The sequence below is a fragment of the Ochotona princeps genome, chromosome 17 (genome assembly GCF_030435755.1).
Source record: "Ochotona princeps isolate mOchPri1 chromosome 17, mOchPri1.hap1, whole genome shotgun sequence".
Classification (NCBI taxonomy): domain Eukaryota; kingdom Metazoa; phylum Chordata; class Mammalia; order Lagomorpha; family Ochotonidae; genus Ochotona; species Ochotona princeps.
In genome coordinates this window covers 11,437,815-11,450,102 of record NC_080848.1, presented here as the reverse complement: position 1 = coordinate 11,450,102, position 12,288 = coordinate 11,437,815, and the positions used below count along the sequence as shown (strand labels likewise).

Below are 12,288 nucleotides of genomic sequence, written 5' to 3'. Positions count from 1 at the left end.
CAATAGAAAAGGGGAAGAAATGAGTTTTCATGCAGTGAGGTGAGGAAACAGCCCCCGAAGCACAGCGGAAGTCATGGCCCCTGTTCTGGATCCCTGGGAGATGGGTTTGGCTCTGCCTGGGGGCAGTTCAAGGCCACCCAGGACCTGCTTTGTACCAAGGTGCCATTAGGTCCTGGGAGGATTTGAGGGAACTTTTACATCTGGAAAATTCCCAAACACACAACTTCCCAGGAGAGGGAGGAAAAGTGCGGGGATATGTTCTCAGGCCTTTACTGAGCTGTCAGCCAGGTCCCCAGGGTGTGCTTCCCGCCCGTGATCTCGGCTAGTATGCTTACCACGTGCTCCTCACGTCTGAATTCCTTCTGGTGCAAACAGGAGAACATCCCTGAGAACTGACTCACGGTTGGAGACTTGCGTGCCTGCGAGCCAGCCCAGTATGGGGAGTGGTGGAGACAGTCGCCCACCTGCGACTTGCTGCCTGGGCCTGCCTCTGCGGAGAGGTCATTTCCAAGGGTCCATGGCTGTGGCCTTGCCCCTGCAGAGACCTGGGGAGGCTCCTCTCCACAGCTCAGCAGGTGGTGTCTTCTAGGGCTGTGAGGAGAAAGCTTGCTCATGAAATGAGAAGGCTTTTAGTGGCACCTGGGTGGAGAAGGACTGCGGGACAGGAGGGAAGGTATGTTTCCCACTGAGGCTTATTTGGCCGTGGTGTTGCCCACAGCGCTCTCTTTTGATAACATTCTCCCGGTTCCACCTTCTGCATTCATTCTGGGTCTTGCCCAACACCACCATGGCTGATCTTGTTTTCTATGCCATCATCAAATTTATTACCCAAAGGATGCCTGTGGAGGGCACAAGGATCTCGGGAAGGTGGGTTCCAACAGGGGTTCCAAGCTCCACGGGATCATGTACTGATCCATCAGTGATGCTCTGCACTTGTCTGGCCTCTGGCATGCAGGACGCTTTAGGATGCATTGTTGCCCTGAGCCTCCTGTTTTGTCAGGTGAACAAATTTAAATTCAGGGTGATGAGGTGACCTGCTTAAGGTTTGTGACAATAATTGTGGGAGCTAGAGGTCAAGCCCAAGCTGACAGATGCTGGATAAAACCCAGGTCATCTTATATGATCCTTTCAGACATCTTCATCAGGAAAGTTCTACTTATATATTTCAACTGTGTGAGCTTGGCAAGCTAATTTGTAACCATTTTTTATTGCCATTGACATATTACAGATGGTACTAGAAGCAGTCCAACATAGTTGGCATCAGTTTGTCGGTAATGAGTACTAGTGTTCTCTGACACTGCAACCATTTCCATTGCTTTTGGCTTTGAGATTTTCTCAGTGTAAGGCCTCTCACTGATAGGGTGATGAGGGAGATGTTCAACTAGTCACTCTATCCTTGAGAGGAGGGGACATTCATATTAGATTTATTTGTTTACTTGACAAAGAGCCATGGCTGATTGTCCTTCTCCCCTTCCCCCAAACTGTTATCTATTTTAATTACACATATTGCTTTGTATTTGGCAAAAATATGTGGTCCTTCTATGTATGTGTCCTATATAAGCACACAGAAAAGAGAATGTGTTAAAACCATGAAGAGGCTTAAAGCACCTAGAATATCTTTTTGTTTTTTTCAGTGTCACAAAGAAAAAGGTGGCTGGAAGAACTGGCCAATTTATCCAAGGTAAGAGCATCTGTATATCCGGGGCCTCAGGGCCCTCTGTAGCTTCCTGGTGTAAAGAAATGCTACCCCTGTGACTCAGAATCAACCTTTAGCAACTAGATTAACCTTCATTTCTCCTTCCCAACAGCAACTTCAGTTGGGAAAAGAATTTGACTTCTTCTTAGTTTCTTCATTCCTTCATTCATTCACTCAAACAACAGACCATTAGTGCTCTGTACATGTCACTTGGTATCCTGAATTCTAAGAGTAAGCAAAGAATAAGGTGTGGTTCCCTCATGTCCTTCAACACTAGTGATGGAGAATAAATCTAAGGAATTCAGAATGTCTGATCTATTTGTACTGTTTGAATTTGGTCTTGTGGAGACTCCTCTGACTTGTCAGGCATTGATTACCTTGACTAAAATACCTGAATGGAGCTTTCTGGGAGTGAAGAGGTTAGTTTCTGGTTATAGTTTGGAGGTTCACAAGTGGTCTTGTTAGTCTGATGTCTGAGGGAGACTGGCAGTTTCTGATAGGATGCCTAGGGGGTTGATCACATGACAAGCTAGGAAGCAGAGAGAGAACTTAGGTAGAACTCAGCTTAAATAACCAACCTCTTTCAAGATTTAACTTCTTAGGGTTAGCCTCGAAGGACCTAGAGACCTCTCACAAGAACCACCTCTCAGATGCCATAATTAGATCAAGTCTTTACCATTAATCCATCAGCTCTTAGAAGCCAAAGGTTTAAGGTTTGAAATGTATTTTATTTTTACTTGAAAGGCAGTTACAGATAGAGGTAGAGACAAAGAGAAAGGTCTTCTATTACTGGTTCACTCCCCAAATGGCCACAACAGTAGGAGCTAAGGTGATCTGAAGTCATGAACAGAGTTTCCTCTGGGTTTCCCACTTGGGTTGGGCCATCCTCTGCTGCCTTCCCAGGCTATAAGCAGAGAGCTGGATGGGAAGTGGAGTAGCTGTGTCATGAATCGGTGCCCATTTGGGATGCTGGCACTATAGTTGGAAGTTTAGACTACCAAGCCAGAGTGCCAGCCATTCAGACTTTTCTTTTTAAAAATGCAGTATTTTTTATTTGAAAGGCTGAGTTAGAGTGAGAAAGAGAATATTTTTCATCCACTGTTTTCCCCTCCAGTTGGCCACAATGGCCAGACTGGGCTGGTCTAAAGCCAGGAATCAGGAGCTTATTCCAATCACCCCCATGAGTACAGAGGCCCAAGGACTTGGCCATGTTCTCTGTTTTCCTAGGGCATTGGCAGGGAGATGGATCAGAAGTGGAGCAGCCAGGACTTGAACCACTACCCATAGGAGTTGCTACTGCCACACAGGCTTAGCTTGCTCTGCCATGGTGCCAGCCCCAAGACTTTGGAGTTTAAACATCTGTATGATGGGACCAGTGCCATGGCATATCAGATTAAGCCTCCACCTGTGGAACTGGCACCCCCGAATGGGATCAGATTCAAGTCTTGGCTGCTACCTGTGACCCATCTCTCTGCTAATGTTCCTGGGAAAGCAGTGAAAGAGGGCCCAAGTGCTTGGTCCTCTAAACCCATGTGGGAGACCTTGAAGGTGGTCCTGGTTTGTGGCTTCGGACTGCCCAGTTCTGGCTATTGTGGCCATTTGGGTCATGAAACAGCAAATGGAAAATCTCTCTCTCTCTCACTCTCTCTCTAACTTTGCCTTTCAAATAAAAATACACATCTTAAAAAAAAAAAAAAAAACAAGCCCAATATCTGCATAAGTTTGATTTCCTGTGGACCCCCTGTTTCCAGTTTTCTAACAAAATTGTATCTTCTGGTTTAATTTTGCAATAACAACTTATTTTTGGAGGGAGTAGGCAGTGTATGGGCACTGTATTCTTGGGCAAGCCTTTTGTACTAATTCGAAATTAAGGATATGGAGTAAAGTATGATTATCAAATGAGTAGAGACTAAAAAAGCTTTTCCATATATCAACTCAAAGGAGCTTAGTTTAAGAGGTTCTATAGGAAAAGGTCTGTTCTGGAAAGAGGAATTTGGCCATGCATTTTGAGAATTTTGCATTAGTTTGATCACACACACACACACACACACACACACACACACTTATCTATCTATCTGTCTATCTGTCTATCTATCTATCTATCTATCTTTCATCTTTTTGACCCTTTGAGAATTGGGTGCCAGGAAGAAGAAAGTTCATATGTCATAACTAGGCCTGAGACCACATTTTGGCTATAAAGTGGGGGTAATTATTGCTCTGAAATGTCCCAGGCAACCCAAATCTTGAGACTGTTTTGTTGAGGAGGACCCTGCAGACTTTTATAGCCTTTTCTGTCTGGGTTAAAAACCTATCCCATGAAGCTATCTGCAGAAGCCAGGAGGTATTGAAGGCTGTTCCATTTAGGTAAAGTCTGCCAGTTTTCTAGATAAGTCCCTCCAGGTTGGATATACGTTAATAAGAGTGAGGTTATTGGATGGGACCAGGGATTATTAGAAGTAAAATGTTGCTGCTTGGATAGTCTTAATCCTTTTCCTGTGAAGCCTAGATACCAGCTCTTGTAGGGAATGTCTAAAATTGAGTAATACTGTGTAGGCATTTAATATCTTTCCATTGTGCAGCCTCTAGGAGAACGAGTATGCATTCCTTTTGGCGCTACCTAGTGTGTGATTTTTATAGAATCCTTGATGTGAGGCTGTCTGCATCTTTGAGGGGACGTACTGAGGAGAAAAGAGGTGGAAGACCCGTAAATCTATGGGAGTGAGAGATCATTACAAAAGCAATCCAAGAAGAAAGGGACAAAGACCTCAGAGAGGATCTGAATCCTCAGTGCTGTTGTTCAAGGGGACAAGGTGACAAAGCAATGGCGCTGGGAGCATCCCAGAGGTAAAATAAAACACACATGAAGGGTTTCCATTTGGACTCAAACCCTCTTCCCTCATTCAATTGCTGATCCAATCCAAACCCCTCCTTTTGGACTCTTGGAGTCACCACTTATCCTGTGGTATCCCCTACCTGATTGAGCGAATTGATTAGCAGACATGGAACAAAAACTATTGAAGGTCTGGAGGAAATGGCCACATTTTGAAATAAATACCTGCCATGTGTGTTCTCTAGCTGGCCCTGTGAGGATCGTTATTTCGAATTTTAGATCAACAGCACTGTGGATACCCACAGAGGCCAAGCCCACTTACTTCCTTGGGAAGCTTTGCTTCCCACAACCCTAAACAGTTGTTGGAATCCCAGGGTCACCAAGGTCTGTGGTCTAAATCCCATCATGTGATTGGGTATGAGGTGTGCAGTTTTGGGGGAGCTGGGACAGTAGATTTCTCTGCTGAGGCTGGGGCTTACAGTAACTGTGGGAAAAGGATTACCCAGGCACAGAGGTAAGAGAGTCTCTCAGCCTATTGAAGAATGTCATAAATAAAGGGCGGGGCAGGGCGGGGCACACCGTTGCTAAGGTATGCTTGGCAAGAGGCTTCCATAACACTTCGGCTCCTGCTCAGGGTATGCCAGTGGTGCCCCTGCAGCTCAAGTCACAGTGTCCGGTAATCCCTGTATATCATGACCCAGCTGTGCCTGTGGGTCCCCTGGCTCCTCTTTGTGTGGCAACCTTTGTGGCTACTAGTCCAGGCCACCAAACCTTGGCAGAGGACCCAGGACCCAGTCCAGCTGACTTTGGACTCCTCAGGGCTCTCAGAGTCCTCCGTTTCACACTTTTCTGATCGCCCTCCTGGATCACCCGATGCCCTCACAGGGCCAGCAGATCCTGGGGCCTTTGATTACCTGGCCTCTTCTACTCCCTCACAAGCATTGATCCTGCCTAAAGAGATGACTGAGGGTCTGGTTCCATTCTTGGACTCGAATTCTGCTCAAGAGCTGCCCCCACAACCAGATCACCTTGAAGTTATGTATCAGGATCTGAATGACAAGCAACGTGGGCAACAAAGGCTCCCTAATGTAGTTCAGGTGCTAGATGGAGCTATGCCTCCACGACTCAGGCGTAAGATGGAAACTGCAGGTCTTGATCAGGCTGTGGATCAGTCATTTGAAACGTTTGTTCCAACTCTAGATAGTCTGAACTCAAAGGCAACCAAGTTGATTGTTTCACCTCTGAAGTTGAAGAAGGATCTAGCTCAGCATCAGCAAGTTGCTGAGCTTGCTGGGATGCCAGGCCAATCTGCAAAGCCTCAGCATCCAGAGTCTATTCTGCAGGATGATTATGAACATCCTAGAATGGATACAGTTTATCCTGACATCTTACCTCTGGAATTCCAGGGGAACCCACGTGAGCTGCGGGAGTCCTCTGAACAAATGGAACCCTCTCAATTTCAGCTAGAGGGTCACTCCTTTTCACTCCAACAAGAAGCCCCAGCTCAACATCTACAGCACCTTGAAAAGGAATACTCTCCCTCAACTCAGGAGGAGGCCCCACATCAAAAACAACAGGCCCCTGAGGAGGCAAAACTTTCTTTAACTCAACAGACGGCTTCAGCTCAGAATCAAGTTGTTCCTCAAGTTGGAGGTCAGTCATCAGTGCACCATGGAGTGAACACTCCATCGCAAGGTCCAAAGGAAAATCTCCACTCAGATTTGCCCAGTGTCACAGCTAAGCCAGCAGATATGGGGCTTATGGTAACACCAAAGGGACATATGGACGTTCATCTTATTCTAAACCAGCATCAGACCACAGCATATACTGAAGGGCACCATGAGGAGATGAAATCTTCCTCAACTCAATCAAGAGCCCTGCATCAGACCCCACAGGTCCCTGAGTTGGTGAGATCTTCAACCCCACCAGCAGGCCCAGTTGAAGTGCTAAAGTCTCTGTTGGAGAAAATAGCTCCGACCCCACTGGGTTATGAGGCACAAGTTCAGCCTCAAACTCAGGATCAAACTCATTATCATGTTCCCAATATGACATTTAAGCCTACAGATATGGGGGTTCCCATAACTTCAGAGCCTACCAAAAATGTTGAGTCTTCTTCAACCAAGAAAGTGATCTTACCTCAGATTCTGCAAGTTACTATGGAGAGAAAACCTTCTCCCAGTAAACAGAAGGTACTAGAGCATTATGCTGAGTCTCCTAAACAGGCTAACCTTTTAGATAAGCAAGAGGCCATAGCTCAATCTCCAGGTCCTCTTGTGGACCCTGAATTTTTATTCAATGAGTACAAGCCACAGGTTCAGCATTCTGCTTTATCTGGGAGGGTTGAACCTTTTGGAAAACACTTGCAAACCCCCGCACAATCTGAAAAGACCCCCGAGAAAATCAAACTTCCAGACCAGCAGAAAATCTCAGCGGCAATACCAGAGTTTGGTATCCAGAGTATAACTCAGAGTCTGCCAGGACATGGGGTAATGATTCATTCCCCAGTACAGCATCAGACTCATGATTATGACATTCCCAATGTTGCAGGTAAGCCTGCAGAAGTGGAAGTTCTCACAACTACAAAACCTACCAGTAAGTTTGAATCTTCTCTAAACCAGCAGGTAGTCCCTGTTCAGACTCTGGGAGCCCCAATGGAAACAGGGCCTTCTGCCAATGAACAGGAGAAACCAGCTGAGTATGCCACATCTCCTGTGGAGAATGATCCTTCTTTAGCTCAACAGAGATACCCAACTCAGCCTCAAACTTCACTCGTGTACACCAAACTCTCTCCCAAAGAGCAGCAGGAGCTAGTTAAACCTACAGAGTTTCCTGAGCAGACTGAGCCTTCTGGTAGCCAGATGGAAGCTCCAGCAAGGCCTTCAGAGCTCCCCGAGGAAGTCAAACTTCCAGTCCAAGAAGAGTTTCCAGCTCAAGCCTCAGAATTTCCTACCCAGAATATAGCTGAAGCTCCATTGAGTCAGGAGGAGACAGATCAACCTCCAAGTCAGCATCAAAATCATCATGATAACATCCCCAGTGTTACAGTTAAACCTATATTTGTGCAAATTACCATAGCTTCAGAGCCTACCGAAAAGGTTGAAACTTCTCCAACCCAGCTGGAAGTGCCAGACCAGATTCTGGGAGCTCCTGTGGAAACGCAGGCTTCAGCAAAGGAGAATCCAATGGACTATGAGGAGTATCCTGTGGAGACTGACCATTCTTTAGCTCAGCAGAGACACCCAACTCAGCCTCCTGGTCCTCCAGTGGGCAGAGAAAGCTTATCCAAGGAGTCAGAGCAGCCAGCTCCACCTTCTGTGTCTCCTGAAGCAATTGAACCTCCTGGTAGCCAAATGGAAGCTCCAGCAGGGCCTTCAGAGCTCCCTGAAGAGCTCCAAGAAGAGTCTCCAGCTCAAGCCTCAGAATCTCCTTTCCAGAATATAGCTCAAGCTCCATTGAGTCAGGAGGAGACAGATCAACCTCCAAGTCAGGATCAAAATCATCATGATAATCTTCCCAGAGTTACAGTTAAACGTGTAGTTTGGCATATTACCATAGCTGCAGGGCCAACCCAAAAGGTTGAAACTTCTCCAAGCCATCAGGAACTGCCAGACCAGATTCTGGGAGCTCCTGTGGAGATGGAGCCTTCTATCAATGAACAGGAGAAACCAGCTGAGTATGCAGAGTCTCCTGTGGAGACTGAACCTTTTTCAGACCTCCCTGAGGCTTCAGCCCAGCCTCCTGGCCCTTCGATGGACACTGGACCTCATCCGAGTGAGCTGGAACAGCCAGTGACACCTTCTGGGTTTTCTGAGGAAGTGGGACCTTCTGGAAGCCAGATAGAAACCCTAGCCCAGCCTTGGAAGCCCAAGGAGGAAACCGAACCTCCAGGCCAGCAAGAGGTCCTAGCCCAAGCTCCTCAGACTCTGCCAGGTCATGAGGTAGCAAATGAAGTTGCAAATCAAACTCATGATGGCAGCAGTCCCAGCGTTACAGTCGGAATTTCCTCATCCGCAGATGTGGAAATTATGATAGCTTCAGAGCCTACCCAAAAGGTTGAATCTTCTCCAACACAGCATGAGGTGCCAGCTCAGAATCTGGGAGTGCCTGTGGAGACAAAACCTTCTGCCGATGAACAAGAAAAGCCAGGTGGGTATGCAGAGTCTTCTGTACAGGATAAACCTTTCCTGGACCAGCAGGAGGCCCCAGCAGAGCCTCCTGCATCTTCTATGGACACTGAACCCTATCCAAGTGACCAGAAGCTACCAGTGAAGCCGCCTGCATCTTCTGAGGAGGCTGATGCATCTGGAAGCCAGCCAGGGACTGAACCCCAACCTTCTGAACCTGCTGATAAAGTGGAAACTTCACCACCACCAGAGCAGGGACAACCTCAGTCTCCAGAGCATCAGAATGTGACCTCTTCACTTCCAGAATACTATGATGATTATGACTCAGTTTTGTCCAGTTTTGCTATTAATCCTATCTATATGCACCTTCCCAAAACATCAGCACCTACAGCAGAGGCGGTGACTCCTCCAGTCAGAAATGAGACTATAGATGAGTTCTCAGTCCCATCGAGTGAAGTAAATCCCATAACCCGTCTGGAGGTCACAACTCTTCCCACAGAACATCCTAAAGCACTGAAAGTCTTGCCAATTCAGCAGGAGGCTGCAGCTCAACATCCAAAAGGTTTTCAGATTGAGAAATTGCTTTCATTCAAACAGAAGGTCACAGCTGAGAATTTACCAACCCCCAAGAAGGTTCAAGATTCCCTGATGCAACCATCAGGGATCTTTAAAGAAGTTGCAGCTCAACCTCCAGAGAATCCCAACAAAATGGTTTCTCCTCCAGGTCATAATCAATTTCAGCATCCAACACTGCACAGTATCCCCTTTGAACTTTCTAAGTTTGCCAATCAGTTTGAAATCTCAACCCGCAAAGATGCCCCAGCTCTGTTCACAAGGTCCTCTGTGCAGCCTGAGCCTTTGAAAGACCAGCTAGCAGACACAGCTCAGCAATCACCAGTTGATGCAGGGATTCCAACGCAGCCCAAAGAAATCATTGAGGATCCTTTTACAAGCAAACAGGAGAGTTCAGCTGTGCCTCACAAGCCCCCTGTGGCTGTTCAACAGTTAGCACACCAACAGGAACTTCCAACTCAGCCCTCCGCATCCTCTGAGACTAGTGATATTTTTCCTTCACAGGATATGACATTTTTACCTTTTGATCCAGAAATAACATTTAAAAGTCAGTATTTAAAGTCTTCTAAAACTACAGTGAAACATGTGGATTTTGAGCTTAACATAACCCCAGAGCCCACTTCAGCAGATCCAACTCCTCCAGCTCAGCAGAGGAATCTTGCTCAACCTTCAGTTCCTACTGAGGAAGCTGAATTTTCTCCAACCCAGCCTGACCTTCTTTTCCAACCTTCAGAACCACCCCCAAAGGCAGAATCTTATCCAGTGCAACAGGAGGCTCTAGCTCAACCACCAAAACCTTTTAAGCAGATTGAAGCATCTTCAGGATACCCTTCATGGCCTCTTGAGGCTAAGCCTTCTCCAACCCAACCAGAAGGCCCATCTCAGCCTCTAGAATCACCTAAAGAGACAGAACCAACTGTAGACCCCCGGGAGGCTGCAATAACACTTTCAGAGGCTCGGAGGGAAGTGGAATCTTCTCTTCCTCAGCAAATGATCCCATATTATCCTGCCAAACTCCCATATCCAGTGCTGCAGGCAGCCCCAGCTCAGCATCCTGAGGTCTCTCTTATGATGCAACCCTCTCCAGACCAACAGGTGGCTCTAGCTCCACCTCCAGAGCTCCCTGAAATGGAACTAGCTCCCTTCCAGCAAGAGGCCACCTTTCAGCCTATAGAGCCACCCAAGCAGATGGCACCTTTTTCAGTCCCACAAGAAGCTCTATCTCAGATCCTAGAGCGTCTTGAGCAAGTGAAGTCATATCCAGCCCAGGAAAAAGCCTCAGCTCAACTCCATGTTCCCACTAGAGTGGTTGAACATTCCCCAACCCAACTGGTGGACCCAGCCCAGATTTTAGAGCCACCCAAAGAAGTGGTAGCTCAAGGCTCAGGATATCAGATGGCGATAGTTCCAACACAAGCTCAGGATCAAGCTTGGGAACTGAAACCACCCAGCATCACATTTCAGCCTCTGCACCTGGAACTAAACATAGCTCCACAACACATTATGGGTGGTGAACTTTCTGCAACTATGAAAGAAAAATCAATTCAGTCTCCAGAACCACCAAAGGGAGTTGTGTCTCAGGCTCCAGTATATCAGGAGCAGACGGTTCAAACAGCCAGTCAAAATCAAGCTCAGAATCTCATGTTGTCTAGCACTATGTATGAACCTTTGGAACTGAAGCTTACTGTTGCTTCAGAACCCCATGACTATTTTACAGTTCCAGGGACGACCACATCTCCAAAACTCCCTGAGGTGACACTTCAATACCCAGAACAGGTTCAGACTCAACGTCCAAACCAGACTGAAGTCACAGTTGAACAGTTTGACCTTGCACTTATCTTCACTCCAAAACTCAGTACAGAGAATGAACCTTTCCCAACCATGCAGGAGACACAAATTCAGCCTACAAAGCCTACAGAGACTGTGCCTCCACCCCCAGCATATTATGAGATGGCAGTTTCAACACCAGGTCAGGATCAGGTTCAACCTCCAGTGTCACCCAATATCACAGATCAGTTTTTAGACCTAACACCTATTATTTCAGAATCCACCTCACAGTCTGAACATGTTACAGTTAAGGAGCCAGACAAGATTCAGACTCAGCGTTCAAATCTAGCATCAACCAATGTCACTGTTAAACCTGTGGACACAGACCTGGAACTTAGCACAACTCCAGAACCCAGTATGGTGGTTGAACCCTCTCCAACCACTCAGGAGACTCCAACTCAGCCTGCTACAAGTGTTGTAACCCAACCTCCCATAAATCAGGAGGGAACATTTCCAACCCCAAGTCAGGATCAGACTCAACACCTAGCATCAACCAATGTCACTGTTAAACCTTTGGACACAGACCTGGAACTTAGCACAACTCCAGAACCCAGTACGGGGATTGGACCCTCTCCAACTACTCAGGAGACTCCAACTCAGCCTCCGACAGGTGTTGTAACCCAACCTCCCATAAATCAGGAGGGAACATTTCCAACCCCAGGTCAGGATCAGACTCAACATCTAGCATCAAACAATGTCACAGTTAAACCTTTGGACATAGACCTGGAACTTACCATAACTCCAGAACCCAGTATGGTGGTTGAACCCTCTCCAACCACTCAGGAGACTCCAACTCAGCCTGCAGCAAGTGTTGTAACCCAACCTCCCATAAATCAGGAGGGAACATTTCCAACCCCAAGTCAGGATCAGACTCAACACCTAGCATCAACCAATGTCACAGTTAAACCTTTGGACACAGACCTGGAACTTACCATAACTCCAGGACCCAGCATGGTGGTTGAACCCTCTCCAACCACTCAGGAGACTCCAACTCATCCTTCTATGGAAGTTGTAACTCAGCCTCCCATAAATCAGGAGGGAACATTTCCAACCCCAAGTCAGGATCAGACTCAGCATCTAGCATCAACCAATGTCACAGTTAAACCTTTGGACACAGACCTGGAACTTAGCACAACTCCAGAACCCAGTACGGGGATTGGACCCTCTCCAACTACTCAGGAGACTCCAACTCAGCCTGCTACAAGTGTTGTAACTCAGCCTCCCATAAAACAGGAGGG

The 12,288-nt window shown here is 47.0% G+C and overlaps 1 protein-coding gene across 1 annotated transcript; it reads left to right on the top strand.

Moving 5' to 3' along the window:
* The first annotated feature begins 5,013 nt into the window (after positions 1-5,013).
* On the top strand, positions 5,014-7,967 carry LOC131482348 (leucine-rich repeat-containing protein 37B-like). Its single transcript, XM_058675792.1, has 3 exons — positions 5,014-7,012; positions 7,481-7,729; positions 7,854-7,967. The coding sequence occupies exons 1-3, from the start codon at positions 5,219-5,221 to the stop codon at positions 7,965-7,967; spliced, it is 2,157 nt and encodes a 718-aa protein (XP_058531775.1). The 5' UTR covers positions 5,014-5,218.
* Positions 7,968-12,288: the final 4,321 nt, after the last annotated feature.

Bases quoted from the DNA above. Each gene is read 5' to 3' on its own strand.
- LOC131482348 (XM_058675792.1), top strand. From the start codon at position 5,219: ATGACCCAGCTGTGCCTGTGGGTCCCCTGGCTCCTCTTTGTGTGGCAA. The intron at 7,013-7,480 runs GTAATGATTCAT...TTTCCTACCCAG, and splicing joins AGAGTCTGCCAGGACATGGG to AATATAGCTGAAGCTCCATT. The intron at 7,730-7,853 runs GTGGAGACTGAC...TGTCTCCTGAAG, and splicing joins TGGACTATGAGGAGTATCCT to CAATTGAACCTCCTGGTAGC.